General features: G+C 44.8%; 1 protein-coding gene and 1 long non-coding RNA gene across 2 annotated transcripts in view; one reads left to right on the top strand and one right to left on the bottom strand.

The window, feature by feature from the left end:
• Slc6a11 (solute carrier family 6 member 11) overlaps window positions 1–26,581 on the top strand; it is a 119,689-nt gene that overhangs the window by 51,661 nt on the left and 41,447 nt on the right. The window contains exon 6 of the mRNA XM_021164756.3: window positions 10,577–10,711. Coding sequence (XP_021020415.1) covers window positions 10,577–10,711 — 135 coding nt within the window. The remainder of the gene's footprint in view (window positions 1–10,576; window positions 10,712–26,581) is intronic.
• On the bottom strand, window positions 1,018–17,422 carry LOC110296179 (uncharacterized). Its single transcript, XR_002378157.2, has 3 exons — window positions 17,094–17,422; window positions 15,942–16,022; window positions 1,018–1,148 (listed from the first exon to the last, which is right to left on the bottom strand). It is a non-coding gene; the product is annotated as an uncharacterized LOC110296179 (long non-coding RNA).

Genomic DNA, 26,581 nt, shown 5'->3' with positions numbered 1-26,581 from the left:
AGAAAAAAAGAACCCAAACCCAGAAAGACAGTGGCTGGCAGAAGTCTATTGGATGCACAAAGAAATGCTAGAGACTGGACTTGTGTCTGTATGGTGTTACTGTGCTGCTGAGTGTGCCAAGTAAGGGTGGTTCATATAGCCTGGGTAAAGGCAGCCATGATTAAAGAGGCAGAAGAAAGGGTAGGACAGAAGCAAAGGCCCATGGCAGGGGAGAGCAAGAAACACTGGTGTGAAATTATCCTAGTTGGATCACAGAGGAAAAGACTCCCCACTGGTCTATGTGGTGATCACAGTACAGGTTTTGGAGACAAGGGGATCTGACCAGGAATCTTGTACTTTCCTGACTGCAAGAGTATGTTTCCCTCTGGACATGGGCGTAGTTTGTTTATAAGAGGTTGTCAACCTTCCTAATGCTGTGACCCTTTAATACAGTTCCTCACCTTGTGATGGCCCCCAACCATAAAATTACGTTTGTTACTACTTCATAACTGTAATTTTGCTACTGTTGTGAATCTTAATTTTCCTACTGTTACGCATACTTCCTTAGGAGTCTGGGAGTGATGGCTATGTGTGTGTCTCTATGCTGTGGGTCATATTCTCTCCTGGCCCTTTTCTCTCGGGCTTCTCCAGCCAGTGAATTAACCCCTCTTAACATCAGCTTTCCAGTCCTGCATGTCCCCAGTGGGTACCACAGTCATTAGTGAGGTGGCCTCCTAAGTATTTTCCAGAATCAGTACTCTGACTCCCTCGCAGCTGAGGTGAGACCAATGTAGCTTCTGTCTGAACTCTAGAACCCTGCTGTTGTACCCTACCCACAAAGTCTACTCAATTGCTAGGAAAAGAGGTCACCCCAGCCTTTCTTGTAACTGAGTGACCTCTGACCTACCTTCATCGTCTGTGTGGGAATTGACCTCTCTTCACAAACCGGGAAGACCTAAGCTCAGGGAACCATGTGCACACCTTATACATGGTAATGCACCTCATATGCAGGTCGCTAGTAAACCATGGCAGGGAAGCTTAAAGCTTTAATTTTATGGCTGAGACCTTCCTATTTGTTGGTAATCCTGGTTGATTCCAGAAGTAGCAGGTCGTCACTCTCAATGGCCTGCTTCTGAGGTCCTCAGGTCATCCTCAGCATCTCTGTGTATCTGGGAAGAGAGATATGGGTCTCCTTAGCCAGTACCTTCACTTGACAACAAAAGATGCAGATGACCCAGACCCAGCAGACCCAGCAGACCCAGCAGACCCAGCAGACCCAGCAGACCCAGCAGACCCAGCAGACCCAGCAGACCCAGCAGACTCAGACCCAGACCCAGACACCCAGACCCAGACACCCAGACCCAGACACCCAGACCCAGACACCCAGACCCAGACACCCAGACCCAGACGAGTGGGAATAGCAGTGCCTATGCAAGGTCAGAGAGGCTGATGGTGGCTAGACATTTAGATTCTCTGTTGGACTGTCTTTTTCTCTTCCTCTCACCTGATGGATCAGACTCAGCAGCTCAGTCCTCTCTGTTCTCACTCCTGGCTATCTTAGGGTACTGCCCACAGTTTTATAACCTAAAAGATCTTTTCTTCATTTAAGACCATGTGAAGGCAAATGGAAGGGTAAGGTCTAGCCCTTCCTTTCATACCACCTTCATTTGTGTCTCATTGGCCAGCTATCACCACATGACCAGCTTAGCTATGAGGGAGGTTGAGATTAGGCAACCATAAGTTCTGTAAGGATGAGGAGTCTTGGACTAGGGAGGTTTTTCAGTCAATAAAGAGTTTGGATCCCTGCAACCACATAAAAGCCTTGTTGTGGCATTGTATGCTGTAAACTGCACTAGGAAGGTAGATAAAGGGGTGCTTAAGGCCTGCTGACCAAATAACAGACCTCCATAGTGAGTGACCCTATCTTAAAATATAAGGTGGAGAGTGATTGAGGAAGGCACCTGTCAGTGAGCTTGCACACATGTGCACACACACGCTAAACCAGGGTCTGGTTACTGCAGAAGAAGAAGACTCTAGGGCTTCCTAGTGGTCTTACTGTGAGTCACCACACTCATCTGGGCTTGCTTGGATGCTGTCTCTCAGAATCTTCCTCTCCTCCTCCTTAACACTGTCTAGGGATGCCAGTGTGAAACATGCACCTTATAGTGAGTGATACAGTGCTTGGTGACGATCAGGTAGTCTGTGCTGTTATCAAACACCATTAGTCAGTTGTTGCTTAACAACCATCTCTTCATCTGCCTAAGGAAATAGCACTGTCTTGGTAAAATACCATTGCCTCTGTAGGAAGATACCCTTACTGTCTTGTGAAAATGTGACACTACCCAATTTAGATTTAGTTACTTAGAAGTATGTTTTTTTCCCCAACATATACAAATTTTGTTAGAATATTCTTTGGAGTCTGGAGAGATGGTTCAGTGGTTAAGAGCACTGACTGCTCTTCCAAAGGTCCTGAATTCAATTCCCAGCAACTGCATGGTGGCTCACAACCATCTGTAATGGGATTTGATACCCTCTTCTGGTGTGTCTGAACAGAGTACTCCTATACAATAAATAAATAAATAAATAAATAAATAAATAAATAAATAAATAAAAAAAATAAACAATAAACAAACAAACAGAGGGTCTTTTTAAAAAAAGAAAAAACAATATTTTTGGAAAATACCTCTAAAAGTAGTTTAAAAAAAGTGGGAAGCCAACTATATCCATGGGAGCTTCCACTTTGCAGACTTTCATCTTCACATTTTCTCAAAGTCTAACAAATCCTTAGTGGAAGGTATGCCTACTTGGTGAAGGTTAGAATAGTCTTCACTGTGAAATCTGGGAGTGGTCCTTATAAATCCGGGTTGGGGAGAGTAACAACTGTCTATTAATAGTCAAAAGAATGCATGTCTAATGACTGGATGTTTTGACTGTGCTTTCTAACCCAGTGGGGCAGGTGTGCTGGAATGACCAGCTGGAAAGGGAAATGGGATTGGGGGACTTCAGGGGCTTGCCATGGCTGAGGGTAGTGGGTATTGGTGAGTTTCTGTCAGACTCTAGTCAAGCCAGAGCTTCCAGGTTAAGAACAGAAGTCGTAGCACAGAGAGGACAAACTTCTGAGTTCTTTCAGCTTCTTTCTTTAGACAAACCAGTTCAAACCTGCTTCTCTTTCTTTAGACAAACCATCTTGATGGTTTCAGTCTGAAAAGTATATAGAGAAACCTACAGAAGTAGTGTTGAAGGCAGGTTAGAGGTAACAGTGTGAGCCATCTCTGGCACCCAGGTGCTCAGCTAATGGAAACATGGTCCAAGGCGCTGAGCAGTTAGTGCAACCCAAATCAGTGTCAGGACCCTGGAGAGCGCCAGGTAGTCCTGGATCTTTGGGAAGGCTAGCACTGGACAAAGGACTGGTTTCTTAGAAACTGAGACGGGGGAAGACCTCACATTGCATCTGTCTGGTCTTTCACTACAAATATGGAAGAAATTGTACTGGTAGAGAACTCCAGAATGATCTTGTCTGCACGAAAGTCAAATAAGATCATTGTTAAATTGTGGGATGGTTGCTTCCTTGGCAGAATCCAAGGAAGAGCTGGTTGGTTTAAGGTTATCCCTTCTCAAACCTGCTTCTCTTTCTTTAGACACAGAGCATCCCCAAGGACAGCCAGCCTTGGGCTAGAATTTATTCTCATCTCATTTCACCACTTTTAACTCTGCAGTTATTGATCCATTGACCTTAGAAACGGTTTACTGTCTGGCAGAAGTTCACAGTTTCCTTCTCACATGTGGTAGCATAATACTGCCTTTGAGAAGACTCAGGTAAATAAAAAAGATTAGTTCACATAAGTAAGTCCATTTGTGGAATACAATGTGGAAGCTTGAATTAGCCTGTCTAGCCCTGTGTCTATCCCTGTCTTCACTGTATCGTACCTTCTCACACAGTGAGGAATGGAATCTGCCTGAGCAGTCCAGCATTCTGGATCTACTGACCCTGGGGACCTTTGTCCCCACATCAATCCACTTTCCAAATGCTTTTTGAACAACACTCTATTTTGTAACTTGCCCCAATGTCCTGAAAAACTTGGGGAGGGGAGGCCCTTCTGCAAACTCGGTGGCATTCCCAGTGACCAGACATTCTCCCTGCTATGAAATAAATAGCTGTGTCCTGGAAGTAGGGGGAAAAGCACCCCAGGATTCTAGTATTGGGATGCAAATGAGCAATTAGAGTCAATTAAGACAGGATACAGTGTAATTACCACAATTATGCGACCTTTCTGTGCAGAAGGAGGTGACCTGATGCAAGGGGATTCAACAATAGTGAAACTCTTCAGTAACCTAGGAGTGTGCTCTGGTCAGGGAGGCCTTACAGCCTGAGCCTAAGGAGGCTGACAAATGGACCGTCCCTCCTTCACCCCCACCTCCCTGTGTTTGAGCTATTGCTGGCAACATTAAGGAACAGCTTAGCTGGGTGCTACCTTATCAAAGGACTTACTGTGCCTGTCTCAGTCACCCATCATCTCACACAGTCACAAGCACTGTGAAAAGCTCCTCCCTCTTCCACACACATCCTGGGTTCCCAGATGACTTTGAAGGAACCCTGCTCCTTGCCAGGGACACCTCATGAGATCCCCAACTTTCAGTGTATGACTGGCATTCTACCCTTACCCAGAGCCCTCTGTGCTCTGGGACCAGTGAGTGCAGCATTAGAAGTCAAACATCCAAGTCCATTCTTCCATTGTAGAAGTCATGAATGAGCTTTCAAGGCAAGGCAACCATAGTATTGAGTGCTAGAGAGGAGACTGGGATGGTTCAAGTGATGGGTGACAGGCATTGAGTCAAGACGTGGCAGTCCTTATACCACATCAGGGCTGGCAGCTTTGTTTGTGGGGTAAGAGGTCATTGCTGAGGTGAGCAAGGCGTATTTCAAGTTAGCCACTGTGAGCCTTTGCTTCTAGAGCTGTGAGATGGGACAAGGACATCCTGGTGGAGGGCAGAACATGTGACCTGGAGGAAGCTCAGCCAGCTGTGTGGGGACTCAGACACACAGAGAGTGAACACCGTGGGTGGCCTTGAGCTGGCGATGGACTCTGTGGACAAAGGATGGCTGGGAAAAGGCAATGGGACTTGGAGGAGCCTGGCATGCTCCCTAGCAGTGGCGGTGGGGATGGGTGGACACCTGCCAAGTCACACAGCAAGAAGCAGGATTGGATGCTAACACTTGCCACCAAGGCTCGACCATTTCACTCCACTACACCTTGAGCATGGGCTGCTGGCTGGGACTCACAGGACAGAGATGAGCCAGATCTTTGCTTCTGAACCTGGGCAGCAGTGTGGACAGTACAGTATTGTCACAGTGACCCAGAAGGAAGGGAGTGAGGGACCCTTGCTCTGAGTGCAGAATACAGTGAGTGAGCCAAATGGTGAGAATTGAGTGTGAAGGCTTGTGGGGACAGCTGAGGAAAGAGGCCAACCTCCCCATCACCCCAGTGACCACTTGGAAGCTTCTAGATGATCAGTGGGCATATTCTGTGCCCATCCCGCATCTTTGGCCTCTGCCATTCCCACTTACCTTGGGATGCCTGGCTCCAAACCACTTTTACAGATATGTCTCAGAGACACTTGGCTCAGCAGCCTTCTTTAAGAACTAGACCTGGATCTTATGCATCCATTGACCTGTGGGACACTAGAAATGCATATGTGATATGTGAAGTAGGTCACGGGTGACAGCTGGAGTGCTGCATGGAGGGCTTTGAGGCTGCTGGCAGGCTCAGCTGCAAGGAATGCTATGATTTATTAGTAGTGTCTGACAAGTGCACAATGCTGGCACATGCCATTTGTGGACAATCTCTTGACAGCCATATCTATATGGCAACAGTCAACAGCTGCTGTGTGGGTGGTGGTGGTGTAGGGATCAAAGATAACACCAATACCCAGAGTAGCCACAAATAGAAACACAGGAGAAGGGATATGGGGAGATATTGCATTTTCAACTTTGATGTCACTCACCCTCTGTGTGTATTATGTAATGACACTCCAAACCACCCTTTAGATCCTTATTGATGCTCTCACACTTCAGCTTAGGAGTGAATCTTGGGTAGCACATGCCAGTCAGTGGGTTCATTCTGGTAGTAAACATGCCCACGCTGTGGTCTTTGGGCAACTCATTTGCATATTACCTATCTTTTATGATTTTGTTAAAAGTATACAAATGAAAGTATGGACACCAGTTAGAGAGCTTGGCTATACTAATGTAATACCGAAACATAGCATCCCCTGGGAGTTCATTCTGTGGCCTGAGAATCATCACTCAGAGCCATCAGCTACTGAATGGATCACACCACCACCAGGATGAGGCTCAGTCTGTCATCTACACTGCCTGGGCACAGAGGGCATACTTGGTTGGGTCTACCCTGTCTACTCAGTAAAGACAACATAGGGAAACTGGCATATTCAGCCTCATCACAGTGCTCTTGCAGGTTGAGGATAATTCCTGCGAATGTGAGTTGTCATTAGGTTTTGCATTCTCATCTTTCAACTCTGTGAGCAAGGGCTCATGGCAGCTAAGCTAGAGAAAGAAATATTGGATGAGGCAGCTCCTGGCTACTGCATCTGATGGCACATGGGTGTTAGGTTGTTACCCTAACTGATGGCAGCTAGGTTGTTACCCTCCACCTAACTTGTAGATTTGAGCTGACTTAATAGTACCCAAAAGAATCAAGTGTGTATATACAGGGGCCAGTGAGATGGCTGTAAAGGGTGCTTGCTGCCAACCTTACAATCTGAGTTCAAACCCAGGGACCCATGTGATAAAAGGAGAAAAGTAACTCCTGTAGACTATTCTTTGACTTATACCCTTCCATATCCCTATACACACCCATACCCATACCCCACACACAAATAAATGAATAAATTAATATTTTAAAATATTTTAAAAGTTCTTATGTTTTAAAATTATGAATAGATGTGGGGATTCAGTATGTGTGCACATTCATACACATGCCGGTACATGCACATGAGGTGCCAGGTACCCTCAGAGGACAGAAGTGTCAGATCCCTAGGAACTTGTGTCATATACAGTTGTGAGCCACCTGATATGAGTACTAGGAACCAGACAGTAAGCAGCACCCCTCCCATGGCCTCTGCATCAGCTTCTGCCTCTAGGATCCTCCCGTACTTGAGTTCCTGTCCTAATTTCCTTTGGTGATGAACAGCAATGTGGAAGTATAAACTGAATAAACCCTTTCCTTGCCAGATTTCCTTGCCTTATGGTATTTCGTGGCAGTAATATAAACCCTGACTAACACAGATTGGTACCAGAAGTGGGGTATTTATTACAAGTTTGGGGGAGGATTGTGGAAGGATTTTGGCACTTTGGGCTAGAAAGGCCATTGAGTGTTGAGACCACAGTGAGATGTTCTGGAGGAGCTTGAAAGATAAAAATGTTGTGAGCAGTGCAGAAGATGGAGGCTTGGCTTGGATCATTTGGAAGAGCAGCTAGTAAAAGTGCTTTTAACCACTGAGCCATCACTCCAGCCCTAACAAACGTTCCTTAGAGAATATTTGTGCAATGCTGAATGTCTACCATAGACAAGGTCTTCCAAGCTATGTGGAAGAGAAGAGTTTTACAGCAGTCAGCTTGCTGGTCAATGATCAGCCACAGCCATAGCTGATCTTTTTCTTATTGTTAATATTGACTGCCTACTCCAATTGTGTGTCTGACTTGCATACCCTTTCTTTGAATGACACTTTGTGACATTGTATATGACAGTATAAGAATGCATCGGTCATACAGCATGCCAGGGAGCTCATGGCTCATTTGCCATCAGCAATGCAGGCATTGGTGAACCAGGTGCTAAGTGAGCTATCATTGAAGACCAGAGATAACACCCACAGAACGACTGGGCTTCTTTCAAATGAGGTAAATAATAAGGTATTTTCATAGATATCGTGATGATCTCATGAGTGGGATATTGGGATGTAAGCCAAACTTGCTATAAATTCATACATGGCCATGATTCATTAGCTGGCTGACTTTGTACAGGCTACTGTACTCTCTCTCCTTCCTTACATATTAAAGATGATAACTCTTTCTGCCCAGAGCACCCTCTGCCCTTACCCAATATGGAGACATGTAGGATGAGCAAGCCAGTACCACTATCATGTACATGTGTGTGTGTGTGTGTGTGTGTGTGTGTGAGTGTGTGTGTGTGTGTATGTGTGTGTGTGCGGGTATGTGTATATATGTGTACATATATACACATGTGTGTGGGTATGTGTGTATATTTCCATTTGTGTGTGTATGTGTCTGTGTGTGCATGCATGCATATACATGCATTTGTGTGTGTATATGTATGTGTGCCATGCGTGCCTGGCATGCAGGAGAAATTCCATTTCCCTCTTCCCTCCACCCCCAATTTCATGTCCTGAGCTCCTACACCATTAGGATCTGATGTTTGGGTCACCTTTTTGGAGAAGTCTACTGTGACTGCCCTTGTCATGGGCTGCTGCCTCTCTGTGACCACCACTGAATGTATTATCTTCCTCTATGTCTATCTTTTCAACCAGTTGGAAGCTTCTTAGAGCAGAGAGGCCCATTGGATAAGTTTTGCTTACCCAGGCATAGCTTAGCACCGACTGCACAGGAATGGCTTCAGTGTTGTGAGTGCATGCATAATGCGGAAGTGAGGACGTGAATGAAGGATTGATGTGAAGGACTGGTGCTCTGGCCAAAGCCGGCCCAGCTGTACAGGAGTGAGGGGCGGTAGCAGAGGCAGCCTGCTCAGAACACGTGCTTGCCCTGTGGTGTCTGAGTCCCAGCCATCAGCAAGCCTGTGTCCTGCATCTGTGTGCACTGAGGACTATGTGGAGCTAAACTTGAATCTAAGAGCATCCCTGACCCTTGGTGACAAGCTCCCTTCTAAACAGGAGTGGCGAGGTCCCAACAAGGGACAGTGCAGGTGATTAGAGAATAGAAAATGGCAAAGGGTCAAATGTGGCAGGACTCTGAGTCCTGCAGGATCCTCCAGTGGAGGAGGGCTGGCACCTATGTGGGGACCCAGGGCTGAGGTCCAGAGTGTGGATGGTTGGCCAGCTCTGTGTGAGCAGTATTCAAGCCAGGGGGCTCCAGGAGGGCTGTGTATTCTTGAGTACTCTGTCTCTATTGGCTCAGCCTCTCTCAGATTCTCTGAGTTGAAGCATCTTCCTCCAAGCAGACCAGACCTAGAGAGTTCCAAACCAGTGTGGAATCTTTTCTGCCCCCTCAGCTTCTTCTCCCACTCTGCCTCTACCTCCCATCTCCTTCCCTACCCCCATGTCTCAGCCTATCTACAGTTATAAAAAGAAAAGATTCTTAATAAAAACAGTTCTTCTCAACATTGCAGGTCTTAGACCATTAATGAATTGTGAAATGGATTTAAAAGAGTCCTGGCCAGGTTTTAAAAGAGATGAACCAGAGGACCAGCAAGATGGCTCAGCTAGAAAAGGTGCTTGCTGCCAAGCCTGACAACCTGAGTTCGATCCCTGGGGGCCACATGGTGAAAGGAGAGCACTGAGTCTTGAAACGTCTCCTCTGACCTCCACACAAGTGCTGTGTCATGCACACAGCCCACACACAGTAAGAAAATGCAGTTTAAAATGAGTGGAGTCAGACAGAAACATTAGCAAGCGACCCACATGGAAGTGTTTGAGAAATACTTCTTTCCCAGAGCTCCAGGTACAGGGTTGTGATTTCTAGGTCTTTCAGTGAGTTTGAAACCCACTGCTGTCAAGCTCCTCATATTCCCTCTGTATACACTCCCCTGAGACGTAGGCAGAGTGAGGCAAACATGTGTGCATGTGGGCTCCTCTCCCCTTGGCTCTTGGTGAGGCCCACTGCTATCATAACCCTTCTCTCCTTTCTTTTCTAAGTCTATTTATGCCGTAAGAATTCTAACATGGAATCTCCCCTCCCAAGGTTTAAACATAGGACACATTGTTGCCGACCATGTACAGCCTTGGAAGATGCATCTCCTGCACGTGTTCCTCTTGATTGACAGGGATGTCACACCCAACATGACAAAGATGACAAGGGAGGCACAATCATCCCACTCTTTGCTTCTAGGACTCTAGTTTATGTACTTCCTGTCAGTCCAGTCACATAGGAACCACATCTGTGAATTCAAAGAAACCCAGATAGAAATAATGAATGGATGCTTGCATCGGAACTGGATGTGTAGACTTTTTTTTCCTTGTAATTGTTCCCTAGATAATGCAGGGTGCTGATTGCATGGTGCATGCATTGTATTTGATATTGTCAGCTGTCAAAAGACAACACAGAGAATTGTGGAGCTCTGTGCAGATGCCTTGAGGGCCATTTGATATGAGAGGCATGAGCATCCATGGCTACTGGCAGTTATGGAAACAAGACCCTGAGGATGCTCAGAGCCAACTGTCTTTCTGAGACTGGGCTGTGTAGATGGATACAGCATGGTCCATGCGTCTAGTTAGTTTCAGAGCAGCTTCCAGAAAGGGTGGTGTGCTGGCTGGGGAAGGAGCTGTGCTGAGTGAAATAAGCCTACTACTACCACCCCTGCCTACCTCTTGTCTCTCTTCTCCCGGGCAGGTCGTGTATGTCACTGCAACCTTCCCCTACATCATGCTGCTGATCCTCCTGATCCGAGGGGTCACGTTGCCTGGCGCCTCTGAAGGCATCAAGTTCTATCTGTACCCTGACCTCTCCCGGCTCTCTGACCCACAGGTAAGGGCTGCAGCTCAAAGCACAGTGTCACCCACCAGCCACTGAGGCTGATCCACTCACCCCCAGGTAAGTAGGTGGAAGCCTGTGGTCTCCTCAGGATAATTAATCACTAATGCATCAATTAAACACACAGGGAAGCAAGGGTATTAAAATGCAACTGTAGAACCTTTAAAGGTAACTACGTGGCCTGGTAACAGGGACACTTCTTGGTCAGTGCCTTCAACATATGATCCCACCTGGAATTCCTGGAGTCAAACATGTCAGGTTTGGGATTTTTCTGAATTTTGGAATATTTCATATATCTGATGAGCATCTTAGAGATGGTGCCCAGTTGTAAGCATGAGGCTTATTTGTTCATGTATATCATATATATATATATATATATATATATATATATATATATATACACATTTTTAGTTGTTTTGTCTGTGAAACAAAATCTCTCCCCTGTGAGCTCTTCCACTTGCATTATGTTAACATTCTGGAAGTTTGAGATTTTGGGTTTTGGAGTCAGAGAAGTTTTGGAGGGTTTTTTGGTGGGATCACGGGATCATCCCATATGATGGTTTCAAGGCAGCATCCATCATAGATATTGTATTTTTTATTTATTTGTTTTTAATTTTAATTAATTAACTAATTTTAATCATGTGTATGTGAGTATATGCCATGTGTGGTGTTGGAGGAGGACACAGGAGTCAGATCGCCTGGAGCTAGAATTACAAGTGGTTCTATGCTGCCTGATGTGGGTGATGGGAACTAAATTCCAGCCCTTAAAGAGCAATACGTGCTTTAAACCACTGAGCCATCTGTATCCCCCCACCTCCACACAAAGGCTTGGAGAAATCAACTCACCTTTAGTCAGGCCTGGATTATTCTAGTCATGAATAACAAGTGTTTCTGCCCAAGCCCCTTTGACTGCTCATGGCAAAGGACCTGGAGGTGTGTTAAATATAGATGCCCTCATAAGCCAAGTCCTCAAGCTGCACAGCATGCCTGAAGCCTTCATGGAGTTCCCAGACACTAGCCTGGACCTCACTGGGATATGCCCAGGGTATGCCCAGCTCTGCAGGAATGCCAGCATAAGAAGCCACTTGCTCAGATTTGGCTGTGCCAACCAGGAAATGCCCATTTTATATAGAAACAAACATACATGGGACTAGTATCTCACTTCCAGTCAGTATTTGGTGCTTCTGCGTGATTTCAAGCTTGTGGCTTTGGCTCCCTCTGTCTGAGATGTGTGGATGGAAAGATTTGCAGAACACAGGTTATTTACTGGAACTCAGAGGTGTCTGTGACAGGGAGTCAATGAAGAATCTCCAGGCTCAGAGATACACAGAGATACAATGTGTTCCTGGCATATGAAATTGCTACTTCATTGGAGAACATCTTAAAGGCAGAGTCCCAGACTCTAGCCACACCTGTGCTTGGCCCACCTCAGGAATGGCAGCTTGTCGAGCTCATGCATGTACCTGTTAGTCTTTGCTGAGCTCTGCCCCAGAGCACCCTGGGAACACCCAGTGCTTCACTGCTTGCCAGATCCTGTTGTGCCTTTTCTGTTCTCCACACCCTATACCTCTGGTGTTGTGAAGGCCACTGCTGTCTCCACACAAAGCAGGATTGGTTCCTCAGTGGTTTTCAGAAATGACCCCTGACTCCTCCAGGCTACTCCATGGCCAGTTAGACAAACAGCGGTTTGAAATGTGAATCTGATTGGCAGCTCTTTGTTTAAATCCTTTCTGGGGTGCTCATGGTTACTTGAGTAATTCCAAATGGTGGCCCCCAAGACTTCTGGGACCTGTATCCACACTGTTTATTTTATCCCTGCCCTGCTTTTTAGGTCTCAGTTTGTTCAAGATAAGAGCCTCCTTTCTGAGACTCAAACATATGTATCCTTTCTGACTCAGGACCTTTACACATGCCGTTTCTCTACAGACAACTTTCCTTTAGTCCCTAACTCCTTCTTATCCTCTAGGCAGCTGAAGCATGTCTTCCTCACAAAGGTCCTTGCCATCTGCCCCTGTGCCTCATGTCCAGTTTCTAGAGCACCCATGGTGACTGTGGAATATTTATATAAATGTATGTGTGTGTACAGAGGTGTGATTTTTAAGTGTACAATGTCCATTTCTTTTATCAGCTATTTGCTGACCCTGTACTTAGATTAGGGTCCATAAAATAAATTGAAAAAGCAGAACCCAGAATCCAAGAGATGGTAGCAGGTGCTAGGTTGGCAGTGAGATGAAGAAACAAATATGCTGGGTGGCATGGGGGTGGCTGCTGTGTTCAGGAAGAAGGCAGCCCATACTCCCTGCACCCAGGCTAGTCCACGCTATGTATATAATGGGTGCTCAGCAAATGCTTGCTCTCTGAATGTAAGAACCAGAACTCTTTGTGTTTGGAAAGTTGATTATTTAACAGAGACTCTGGTAGTGTCCTGACGGTCATGTCTAGTAGCACCTCCTTTAGTAAGGCCAAGTTTTTCTATGTTGGTTTAAAGAATGACCCTGGCTTTGTTTCCCATTTGCACTTCAAGTTGTGCCACAAGGAAAAGTTCCCAGAAGCCATCACTGGGCCTGGCATTTGGCTGTCACCCTATTTCTTGAAGAAGATCTCGAAGCCACAGTGTTGAAGCCTCCTTCAGCCACGAACCAATAAAAGATCACTCCATAGCTATCTAGATCTTTACTGAGAGCCAGGGAGGAGACAGCAGGAAGGCAGAGAAACCTAGAGCTCTGGGGCATTGTCAGGTCAGGCAAGTCTCCAGCTTCTGAGCCCTTGGCCCCAAGCTGTCCACCCAGACATGGGGAGGCTGGGCAATTGGGGGAAAGTGATGAGCAGTGAGGTTGTCTCTCCTGGCTAGGAATCATGACGGTCTCAGGAGCTGTTCATCTATCTACAAAGTCCAACAGAATGGCTCCTGAGAGTTCTGGAGAGACTGCAGGGTTGGGCCCAGCAGTTTGTAGAGTACTCAATCCTGGTCTCTGGAGTCCTCAGACTGGGGGGAGAGGAGAATCAGGCCCCTCTCCTCCCCAAGTCTACCTCTGAGAGAGAAAAACAGGCTAGGGTGGTATCAGAGGTTCACGTCCCTCCATGGGGTCTACAGTCTGCAGCAAAGCGAGACCCACCAGGCATTCTGGTCTGGAGGGGCCACAGCCTGGCCACTCACCTTTTCTCTTCAGTGCCAAAGCCTGTGGATAACTGCATCTGACCCTCACGGACTGACTCTCACCTTCCTTCTCAAGTCATTTCCCATCTGAAACTCCATAGCCGGTCCTTTTGCCCACTCTGTGCATAGTGTGCATGCAGGTTGGGGCTGAGGGTGGCACTACTCTGCCCTCCCTCTTTGGAACCTTGGGACCATTTCAGTTTCATCATCAGTAAAATGGAGCTAGTTCCTTTTTGTGGGCAGAAAAAGATAGCTGTGGAAGTTTTAAAATTCTAATGGTGTGCATGTAGCTATTGCAGTCACCAGAGGGACCCTGGAATTTAAGACCCCCCCATGTCCTCCCCACTCCCCCATATCTTTTTTCAGTCCTCAAGTTCCTTTTTCACCATCACTGACCTCTCAAAGACTTCTGGGTAGGACTTGCACTTCTCCCCTCTAACGTAGACTCAGTAAGGCAGGGGATATACCTGTTATACCCACTGTTCAATTGCCAGCCCCTGGCACAGCCTCTAGTGAGGTAGAATGGTCTGTGAGCATTTCTTGGAAGGAAGATAGTTGATCCTCAGAGTGCTCACTGCCGGTGTTATGTCAGCCCGATTTTTCAGTACCTATGAGCATGCTCTGCACAAAGCAGTGACTTGGGAATACTCAGTCTGCTGCCATGCAGCTGTGAGACTTCCACTCTGTGCCTTTCTCTCTCTGGAGTCAAGGTTCTCACCTGTCCTTTAGGGTAAGAAGGTTTGTCTACCAAGGCACAGATACATACACATGCCCAAGTCCTTGTGTTCCTCAATTCTACTACACACACACACACACCCAGGCCTGGCACATAGTAGGACCCTGAATCATGTTGGTTTGTGTCTGGCTCTTAGTAGGACAAGTCAGAGCTACACACCCCAAGAGGAGGGTGGCTTTGAACTAGGAACCAAGGCTTTTGTTGAGGGTTCAACAAACTGAGTTTCTCCTGTGATGCAGCAGCTCGCCCTGTGGTTTGCGTTCCGTGGTCAGAACATTCTAAACTTCTGTTTGTCTTCACTGTCAGTCCTGAAGTGTGGAGTGCTTTTTACCCTGTTAGATTTTCGCTTTCTGTCTTTTCAGTCTTTGGGGAGCCAAGGGGATCTTGCAAGAAATCACATTGTCCCTGCCCCAGATTCCTTTCGCTCTCGCTTGTCATTGTGTTTTGAGTGTGTGTTTTCAGGGCGAGAACAGAAAGGCTTGTCACAGATCCAGCTCTCAAGTCTGCTTTCCCAGGCAGGCCACTGGTACACCACTTCCCTGTGCTGCCTCCTCTACAGAGGGAGCAGAGCCTAAGGGTGAGATGTCCAAATGCTGGACCTCAAGACAGGACCTTCCCTGCTGCCCACCCGACAGGAGGACAAATCAGACGACCTAAGAAGACAAGACCCTGGTTCAAAGCCTTCTGAACCTGTGAAGATGACATGAAATTACTGCCACCTGGTGGCAACGTTCTCTGGTTCTGTGCTCAAGATCCAAAATGAAAAATGGCCTCTGGGCTGAAACACTTTCAAACCAAAATATCCATATCTCCACTGACTTTGAGATAGCAGATACATTTAAATAGTAGTAGTAGTAGTAGTAGTAGTAGTAAGAATGTAACGATAATAATTAATAACAATAATAATAATATAATGAAATGTCACTGTTGTGGAGGTCATGCTCACTCCCTTAAACTGGAAGTCCTTTAAATTTTTCTTTGAATACATTGGCTCTGCATTAAGTGGTTTCTCTAGCACCATGAGTTTATTGTCTACTTTTCAGGCCTAGCCATGTGGTCACACGTGGCTCTCATCTTCAAGGAGGCTCCTGTCTCTTTTGAGAGCCATAATTAGGTCAATAATAACAATAGTGGGACAGTACTGGGGATTAGAACTGGCCTACAGTAAATCCCAGCAACCACATGGTGGCTCACAACCATCCGTAATGAGATCTGATGCCCTCTTCTGGTGTGTCTGAAAACAGCTACAGTGTACTTACATATAATAAATAAATCTTTAAAAAAAAACAAAAAACAAAAAACAAAGAACTGGCCTATGATGTGTAGCTTACCTAACCTCATGTCCAAAGGCAGAAAATCCTCCTCTTCTCTTGTCTCATGAAGTCAACATCACTGGGTTCCTTCTTGTGGTTCTGCGCATCACAGAGATGCTGTCAGAGTTGGGGCCCAGGTCTTCCCAGAGTGAAGTTCTGTGGTCTCTTTGCTGTTTTATCATGTTGGGGATAAGAGAGCTTCTGGCATTGCCATCAACATAGTGATACTGGAGGCTGGAATGTGGCCCAAATACCCAGCACACACTTAGCCATGCCATCTAAGCAGTAACTACAGATGGCTATCATCTACTGACAGCTGGCACTCTACCAGTCACCATAACGGTCTTGTCTCTCCAGATCACTCAGCCACCAAATCATTACCAAAATCCATCCTGCTCTGCCTATGGAGGTATAGGTGCTTTTTATAAGCAACATTCTCATAGGAGATATAAGCTTAAAACCCAATTTTATAAATGAGAGTGCTGAGCCCAGTGGCTTGTGACTCAGCTAGGCAGAAGGCAGGCACAAGGCTGAAGCTGTCATGTCTGACCACCTGGCTTCCCAGTTCCAGCTGCTCTTCTTGACTCTGAAGTCACCACATGGCTTCTTTACTAGGGTCCTAGATGTTTCGTCACCACCCAGGTGCCATTTCTGACTGTCTCATCCTGTTCCAGGGTGTCCCTCATCCCCAATCTGAAGCAACTGCCCATCATTCCCTTCCCAGTGTTCAAACTTTGTCTGTCTGTCTGTCTACCCCTCCCTCCTTCCCTCTCTCCCATTCTCTTTTGAATTTGCTGCCTCTGGTTTGTTGGTGTCCTATTTTGAGTGTAACCACTGAACAGATATCAGTTCAGCCTAAACTAGGGGGCAATCGTCTCAACATGGCTCCTGCTTCTTATTGCTTACTACCCTTCCCTCACTGGACCTGCTGCCTTCCTGCAGCACTCTGAAGGAGCTCAGTGGAGAACCTGGATTGCCAACTCCCTGCCTCAGTGCTTTGAATGTGTCCTGTAGTTCTCTGAATGTATCTAGAGTCACTGAAGTCTACTAAATGCAAAGCCCTTGGTCTAGAGTAAAGCCTGCATTTTCTTATCTGCTTATGTTGCTTGTTGTTTTTTTACTATTGTATGTTACAGAATTTGTATAGACACTAGATTCTGTTATCCTCACCTGAAGAGTGCTAGCTTTTGTCTTCATGTGCATTTTTTTTTTCAGTCCTTGACAATCAGCGAGAGCTTGTGTAGGCTAAACACACTGTGAGAGTTTGCCCTCACATTTCACAGTTAAGCTCTTGGAAGCCATACTCTGACTCCAAAGAGCTGACCTCACGGGACTCAGTTGGAGGTAATGGGCTTCTGAGTTATGGTTCCCCTATGAGTCCCTTCAAGCCTTAGCTTTCAGCTGGGAGAAGGTAGGCATAGTAGATATTTCCTTGGTCTAGAGCAGTGCTGCTTAGATGCAAAGTTCTGACTTCCAGGAGACACTTGGCTGTATCTTTAAATAGGTTCAATCATCATAATTGGACCTGGTCCTCTCTCACTTGGCCCCCACTCCCAGGTCACAATGGGCCTGGCCCCAGTTGCCAGGGACCCATCATCCAAGGTTCTATCTCAGGTATTCTTTCTCTATGCCATCCCATAGCTGGCCCTCTCACATGCTGCTTGGTCATTCTGCTCCCACATCAGGTCCCTGTTCAACCCATGACTTGAATAAAAACCAGTTGTTTTTTAATTCATGGAGCTGGTAGCTGCCTGATATAACCTCATGTTTATTAATCAATATGTCCATGGTTAGTATCATCCGTTAGAATTTCAACTCTACATAGACAAAGAATGTTTGTGTGTCACCCATTGTGGATTCCCCAGCACTTGGGACAGAGCCCAGGACATGAGAAAATCCTAATCATGAGATGTATGGGTAGATGGGCAGATGGATAGACGGACAGACAGATGATGAATAAATGGATGAGTGGATGGATAGTAGATGACGCATGTTAGACAACTTTATGGATGCTCAGTAGTTGAGAAGTCAGATGAATGAGTGGTAGATGAGTGGGAAGATGGATGATGGGTAGTTGAGTAGATGGATGTGTAGACTGATGATGGATGTAGAGAGAGTATATAGATATATGGATAGATGGATGGTAGATGAATTGATGGATAAATGGATGATGGATGGATGGATGAACAGTCAGACATGGTCACATGGATGAATGTTAGATGAATGGGTAGATGGTTGAATGGTTGAATAAGTGGATAGTTGAGTACATAGATAAGCAGATTAATAGATGGATGGTGGGTACATGGGTGGTTGGATAGATGGTATTTGGGTCGACAGGTGGATAGACATATGAATAGGTAGATAGTAGAAGGGAGAGCAGATAGATGGATGGATGGGTGGGTAGGTGAGTGGATGAATGGATAGATTGATGGATGGATGGACAGACAGACGGAAGGGTGGGTAGATAGAAGCAGATGAATGGATGCCATGTGGTAGTTTATCTTAAGGAACACCAAAAGTCAGAGGTGAATAAAATATTCTTTCTGGCTGCCTGTCCTGGAGACCTTGTGGAGCTTTGATTTGCTGTCTGAAAGGAAGAGGGAGGAAAAACATGTAGTTTAAAAACAAGCAGGGATCAAAAGAATAAATGCCTATATACATGCAGGAAGTGGCCAGAGGGACATGATTTGCAGGGGAGAGTTGGTAACTAGCAACCATATGTAACATGTAGTGTGGCTTTAAAGAAAGAAAGGTCATGTTACTCTCTCCAGAGACTGTAGCTGTCAAGCCAAAGAATACAGACTTCTCTTAGTGGTCTGTGAGTGAGTATGGAACGCTCCTGTGTGAGAAGTTGATTGGTGTGAAGAGATCTGTAATTTTAGAAGGCTGTCTAGCTCAGGGCAGACTGAGTGAAACCAGGCAGAGTGTTTTAGGGAGTTGGCTGCTTTTGCATCTGCTCTTTGCTTTCCTGTGTGGCTATGTCTTAGAAACTTACCCTCTCTTGCCTTCAGACTGTCCTGTTGTGTGCACCTAGAGGGCAGAGACCCATTTTTACTTGTCTCCTGGACCACATGGTTGTGGTCAGGCTAGGTGAGACAGCTGTTATTAGCCTCTTCAGGAGTCTAGAAAGAACAGAACAGGGAGGAGGGAAGGAGGGAGAAGTGGGGCCATGTATCTAGTGAGTTGTTGGGGTTTTAGCAAAGTAAGCATCTAGGTGCTGAGGATGAAGGAGGTCTTGTGTGCTGTAGAGCCATGAGACAAGCATACCAGCTATGACATTATAGGTGGCTGTGGCAGAAGCTCAGAAGGCTTGACAGGAAAGAAGTAGTAGGGTCACTTCCAGGAGATCCAAAATTTCCCTCATGACATGTGCTCAGTGGTACCAAGAGACGCATATCAGTCCTGTCTAATTACCTCAGACTTGTTGTTGGCTGGATTCCTCCCTGACCTTATTTGTCCAGAACATGTTTATGAAGTATTGTCCCTGGTTCTGTTTTCATAGACCAAGTGCCCACTCCTGCTTGCCATTGTCTGGCCACTGTGGGACTGAGTGGAGGAACAGGTAGATAGATATAGTCTATGTTTTCTGGGACAGAAGTTTTAATTTGGGGATGGCCTTTCGTTAATATGTTTTACTTTGGGGGTGTTTCAAACTTACACATAGAAAGCAGAAAATCTGAATAACTTTGTTCCCTATAGCCTCTTTGCTACTTTGTGGGTTTTTCTTTTTCCCACCCTTTGTCCCCACCCCATGTTTCACCTCCTATCACTATGTAGGGGAGAAAGAAGGATAAAGTGGAGGGAGAGAATCTGTGAATCTAATTTCTCTCGTCTTAAACAAGCCCCGTGGATGACCACAAACCCTGTCTCATGGGGCCCTAGCATTTATATACCCTTCGAAAAATTCCCAGAATTCCAAAAGTCATACAATTGCAGAATCAATCTGTAGCTGTCAAAACCATGCCTCTGCTAGAGCACGAGACAAATCAGTCAGCAGCTGCCGAGCATCTCATAGCCTCACACCTGGGATTAAAATGCAGTCTTATAATAAAGAAACCAAAATTCCAGAGTTCTCATTAAAGTTTCCTTAATACCCCAGGTTTTCTGTCATTGTTAAGGTGGCCTATTCCCCAAAATTACAGAGTCATTTTTGATGTCTTATATTCACTGAAGCCCATAGATTTTATATTTCATTGTAACTTTTGTTTGTTCATTTGTGTGCACACCTACACACACCACAGTACATTTGTGGAAGTCGGAGAACGATCCAGGGAAGTCAGTTCTCGCTTTCTACCGTGTGGATCCTGGGATCAAACTCAGGTCATGATGCTTAGTGGCAGGTGCCTGCACCCTCTGTGTTAGACATTCTGTAGACATTCTTGGGTTTGGACAGCTGTGTGATGACATGTATTCAACATTAAAGTATCACATACAAAGTAAGATCACTGCTCTAACATTCATGTATTCTGCCTGTTCACACCCACCCTCCTTCTGACATTTTCCCTGTTTCCATAGTTTTGTCTTTTCCAGAATGATCTGTAGTTGGAATGGTGCAAATGTAGGCTTCTCATGCTGGCTTTTTTGCTCACACCTTACTACACAAACTGTTTTCAAGCCAGCCATGCTGTCTCTGGGAGTTTGTCAGAAGTGCTGACACTCGGGCTCCATCATGGGGCTCTTCTCTCAAAGACTGCATTTCAACAGTGCCTTCAAGTGACTGGCACACAGATGGACGTTTGAAATATTCTGATCTGAGAGATCATTCCAGGGAGGTGAGACCTGTCAGATAAATCAGTAAGGGCTCATGCCTAAAATACCTGAGGACAGATATTCTTCAAGCAAGAATTTCTTGGAGTTTGGGCCTTCTTCCTGCCTACTATAGTGTGGGAAGAAGTAGAGGAACACCCAGGCTTCCTGGGGGTAGAATGCAGTAAACCCTTTAGGGTAATACTCCCCTAGAGCTGTGCTATCCAGTAAAGTAGCTACAAATCATGTCTGTTTATTTGACTGAAAGTAAATCACATTTATAATTCAGTACCTCGAGTACTGTAGGCACTTTCATATCTTCAACAGTCATGTGTGATCAGTGGTCACTATAGTAAGGAGTGTATTAGTCAGGGTTCTCTAGAGCAGTGGTTCTCAACCTTTCTGATGCTTCCACCCTTTAATATAGTTCTTCACGTTGTGGTGACCCCCCCAACTATAAAATTATTTTCATTGCTACTTCATAACTATAATTTTGCTACTGCTATGAATCATTATGTAAATATCTATGTTTTCTAGTGGTCTTAGACAACCCCTGTGAAAGGGTCATTCTACCAAAGGGTTCACAACCCACAGGCTAAGAACTGCTGCTCTAGAGCAACAGAATCAAAAGAAGGAATATGGGTTAAAAGAGGACTTACTAGATTGGTTTATAGGATGTGGTCAGAGTAGTCCAACAATGGCTGCCTCACATCAGAGAGGCCACCAGCATGGTAGTTGTTTAGTTCATGATGCTGGAGTCTCAGAGGTCCCAATCTGGTGTTGATGAAGTTCTGAGGAGCTTCTGGCCTTTGGTCTGTTATCAATGAATGAGCCAATAGTAGTAGAAACACCAGGGTAGACAGACTTGCCAGCAAGCACAAGGGCATGCAGGAAAATGCAAAGCTTCTTTCTGTTTTTATCTGTGCTTCTACCAGTGCTGTCCAAATTTAGAGCGTGTCTTTCCATTTCAAATAATGTGATCAAAAACATTCTACATATAGATGTCCAGTGGCTTGACTTTTAATTAACAGGCAGCTTGACAACCATTATTAGCTATCACAAACTACATGGCTGTGGAAGGATTTTATCTTTGTAAAGCTGTCTGTTGGTCAGTAATGATGTTTAAAACTGAAGGCCACAAAGCAGGAGAATCTGCAGAAGCTGGCACTTAAGTCTCCCCAGGAACCTATACATGGAGCTGTTACCTTGTCTTCTTGAAGGCATATTGTTCACTTGTGTGGCAGTCCTTCCTCTAGCTCCAGGGGCCTGCTGATATCCAGCAGTATTCTGAGGATGACATTGAAGAGCCAGGGCCAGAACTGTGGCCACTGTTTATCTGGACAGGAAGAGCCATGATGAAGGCTCAGCTGTGAGCCCCATAGGAGACTGTAATGGCACAGGTCTGGGAAGAAATGGTCTTTCCTAAGCCTGAGGGAGAATGTGGAAGGCATGAGTGTGTTGACTGCCAGTACGGCTATCACTAGCCTAATCCTCTGTCTGAACAATATATGGTAGGACACATAGTCCCCTCTAAATCCCACACTCATTGGCTCAATTATTGTTGTCTACATCTAAATTTCTCCTTATTACTTTTTAGGAGTCAATAGTTGGATTTTACGCCATGATTTAATGATTTCTTTATTCCCTAGCACTTTCATTTTTTTCTATAGGGTTACATTTGTTTTTCTGACTAAAGTATATCCTTCACTAGTTCTTTCCACAGGGTTTTAGAGGAACTAAACTCTCTCAGACTATATATGGTTAAACTTATTTATTCCACTTTTTCCTCTTGAGTAATAGTTTAGCTGGGTACAAAATTCCAAAGATGGTGACTTCTTAGTTACATTGTTGTCTTAGTCAGGGTTTCTATTCCTGCACAAACATCATGACCAAGAAGCAAGTTGGGGAGGAAAAGGTTTATTCGGCTTACACTTCCATACTGCTGTTCATCACCAAAGGAAGTCAGGACTGGAACTCAAGCAGGTCAGAAAGCAGGAGCTGATGCAGAGGCCATGGAGGGATGTTCTTTACTGGCTTGCCTCCTCTGGCTTGCTCAGCCTGCTCTCTTATAGAACCCAAGACTACCAGCCCAGAGATGGTCCCACCCACAAGGGGCTTTTCCCCCTTGATCACTAATTGAGAAAATGCCTTACAGTTGGATCTCATGGAGGCATCTCCTCAACTGAAGCTCCTTTCTCTGTGATAACTCCAGCTGTGTCAAGTTGACACAAAACTAGCCAGTACAATTGTTGAACTTAAATGTCTATATTGACAGAAGCAGCATGTGATTACACATGTATCCAGTACTTTAATGCTGGGTCTTATGTTGAAAAATAATTCTGTAACTTCTTATTTACTATAGGAAATTTACTTTCTGCCTCATAGTTCCTCAGAGTAATTCTTCTTAACTTGTGGGCATGCCTAGAGCTCAAATTTTTTGTTTGTTTGCTTATGTTTTGTTTTGTTTGTTTGTTTTCCGAGACAGGGTTTCTCTGTATAGCCCTGGCTGTCCTGGAACTCACTTTGTAGACCTTTTCCTCTTCAACTTTCATCTTTGACTTCTCTCGTTTCTTTTATCAATGGGGAGATATTTCTATCTTTTTCCAAGCGAGACTGACAGTTCAAAATGCCAATTATGTATCATGCTTGTATATTCTCTGTATCTCCCATGACAACATCATTAGCATTTGTCTCTCTTTATCTGCTGGTTTTAAATCTGGCATACTAATTATTTGAGCATCATATGAGCATTCAGTGAAATGACCTCTAGTCATTCTTAATTCAAATATGACCATGACAAAGTCATATTTCTTGGTTGATGATTTTCTGAAGACCATATTTTGACTGTCAATTTGCTTCTTGTATAGAACTCAATTACATTCATTAAGGTGTGTGGTAATGAATGCAATATAGTTAATTTCTTTATTATGTTAACAAGCTGGGGAAACACTATCTGGGACTAACTGCTTCCTTGATGGGGAGTAGCTGAGTCCCAGCTAGAAGGTGTGGCTTACCCAAGGCCACAGTTTGTGGGGAACTAGACTGGGACATAGGACCTCAAATGAAACATGTCATTTTTCCAATTTTCTGAATCTGTCTCATCATTTGTGAAATAATAAGTATAGACTGACATGGGATAGAGTCCTGACTCACTAGCTTTGTGACAAGGAGTTTGAAATCTCCGGACTTCCATCTTAATTAGCCCTGTTCTTTCTACTCCTGTTGGTAGTAGAGAACATCAGATATACTAATAGTTTGACATGGAGGAAAGTGTCCTGAGATTTGCAGAGGGCAAAGGGAGGGAGGTAGAGAAGGCTCTCAACAGCCCCATACTTCTACCATAATTACAGCAAGCACCTCATGGACACAGTAGTTTCTGATAATTTCTGACCCAGTACAGCTTTGTGAAAGAGTGAGGTCTCTTTTGCCCATGAGCAGCAAAATGATGGGGCATTGATAGGTCTTGGGTGAGTAGGATTGTGACAGTTGATGTCCATCTCTGTGCAGATTCACTGGCGTGTGAATCGCCTGTCCCATTTCTTTCACTTCCCATACGCAAGCTGAGCTCTGGAGCACCCACAGGGCAAGCACAGCCCTGCTTTTGCTCACAAAGAGCTCAAGCCTGACTCCACTCCTTGATTAAAACCTTAGTGACATTTCATCAGGCATAGGCAAGGAGATACAGCTCCTCCTCCAACCTTACAGAGGCTTATATCATTGTCTTGTACACTCCACCTCAGAAAACTGTGCTGCATGATGGGAAACTCCCCACTCAGTCTCTGGGGACCCAGCACTATCACTAACCTTAATAAGTCGCTGTCTCTCCCCATGCCAGAAGTTCCCTCATCTAGAAAAGAATGGTTATTGAGTAAAATTGCTGGCTTTTATCTTTTCACTAGCAATACCCTTTACTTCTCCATTCTGAGTCTCCCACTTGGACTGCTTCTTGTCAAGTAGAAATTTCTCTTAATAGCCCCATGTGTCTGAGTCATAAAAGGTGCCAGAGACCAGGGATACATCTTCAGGGTGTCTCCTGAGGGAAAACAAGGCTTATAGAAGAGAGATAGCTTATCTTTGGTCCTTTGTGTGTTTCTACTTCACATAGCATCTGAAATGGGAGAGCTGGATATTAGTTTAAGAGAGCATGTGATTAAACCAGATTATACTTAGCCACTACCCAAATGATCAATCCCTTCCAATATGAGGACAACATCTTACTCAGTTCTCCTGTTGAGATGGCTTGTGTGCTGCCCAGCAGATATTGGTATCCACTGAATACTTTTTGCAGAATCTCAAAGTTATGCACTTACATGGAATAGTATGTTCTGTGGTGTTCATTTAGACCACTAGATAGGTGACTGAGCTGGTGAAACAGTCATAGAATAGTAAAGAAAGAAAGATATCCCTCTTGGCATGGCATGGCATATATATCAACCCCTATGGTTACTTGGAAAAGATCAAGTCAGTCAAAATAGTCCAGAATAAATGTGGGAGGAGCCCTGAGGATCTGCCTTTAGCAGATGAGCTAGTAACAGCTGAGGGCCACTGAGGGAAAGAGTGTCACTCTTCTTTGGTGATGTGCCTTGGTGGATGGCCCCGCATCAATGTGCATATAGGAAGCACTCATTAGACTCAGGGGATTACATTGATAGCAACAAAAAAGGAAGACAAGGAGTTGGGAGGGTGATGGAGCAGAGACACTTGTGCAAGTTGGGGGAAGAAAATAGTAGATGGATATGATCAGAATAAAATGGGTAAATGTATAAATCTTTAACAAGCAAATAAAACATCACTTTAAAGGAAAAAGAGGGATTCCTAAGAAAGTCAGATGGAGGAAATAACAGCAGCCACAGGATTCTCTAGTAACTATGTCTGAGACAGAAATCCTAAAGAAAGATCAAAATGGAACCATGGAAACAAACTCATGTCTTCTTGTACGTAGCTTGTCCTTCATTTTCTTTGGACCCACAGAAGGTTGTGTCATCCCATCCAGAGGGACATGTGGCTGGAAATAAGGGTTAATAGCCACCCAAGTAGGCACATAGCTTACTGATGGATGACGTTAGGCACTTTATAGGGTCATCAGCCTGTGAGGTGATGTCAAGGCAGAGACAGATGAGTTCCCAGAGTTCTTTGGTTTTCTGATTACAGACTGAACACTCATCCTTGTTCTTGCCCATTGCCAAAAAGAGCAGAGCTTTACTCAATTAGCCGCCACTGATACAAGCGTGAATGTGCATGGCTTTTCCCAGGGAGACATGAACAAATGTCTGTTTATCCCAGATAGGGCACCAACAAAAGGCCAAAAGAAATGAAGTCACTGCAAACTTTATATGCCCCAATATAGGGGAATGCCAGGGCCAAAAGAATGGGAATGGGTGGATAGGGAAGTGGGGGGGCGCTATGGGGGACTTTTGGGATAGCATTGGAAACGTAATTGAGGAAAATATGTAATAAAAATATTAAAAAAAAAAAAAGAAAAAGAAGGTAGACTGGGAACAATAAAATATACATCAAATCTGAGGCTCCATAAATGAAATATAATCTTTTCATGTTTAGATTCATGATCAAAATTGGAAAAATGAGCATATTATAGCTCAATGACTTGTTTAGCTCATATGTTCAGATCTGAAATATTTGAAATGTGTCTACAGAAATGAAAGAGGGAAATAAATAAACTGCTAGCCAAAGGTGTTTTAAAAAAAAAAAAAAAAAAAAGAAAGAAATGAAGTCACCCAAATCTTGCTTGGTGAACCAATGAGTTTATTGGTATAACTCCAAGGCAGATGTATCACTAAGAATCATCAGCATGGGTGATGAGTCTTTTTCTCCAACAATTGTTTATTGCTTATATTACCTGGGGGAAGGTCCTTTTGAGTCTTGCAATCCTCTGTGATTTCTGAGCCCTATGA

The sequence above is a fragment of the Mus caroli genome, unplaced genomic scaffold, assembly GCF_978045245.1.
Source record: "Mus caroli unplaced genomic scaffold, Mus_caroli_1 scaffold_7, whole genome shotgun sequence".
NCBI classification, from domain to species: domain Eukaryota; kingdom Metazoa; phylum Chordata; class Mammalia; order Rodentia; family Muridae; genus Mus; species Mus caroli.
Note: the sequence above shows the minus strand (reverse complement) of the source record. Positions and strands in the feature narration are given on the sequence as shown.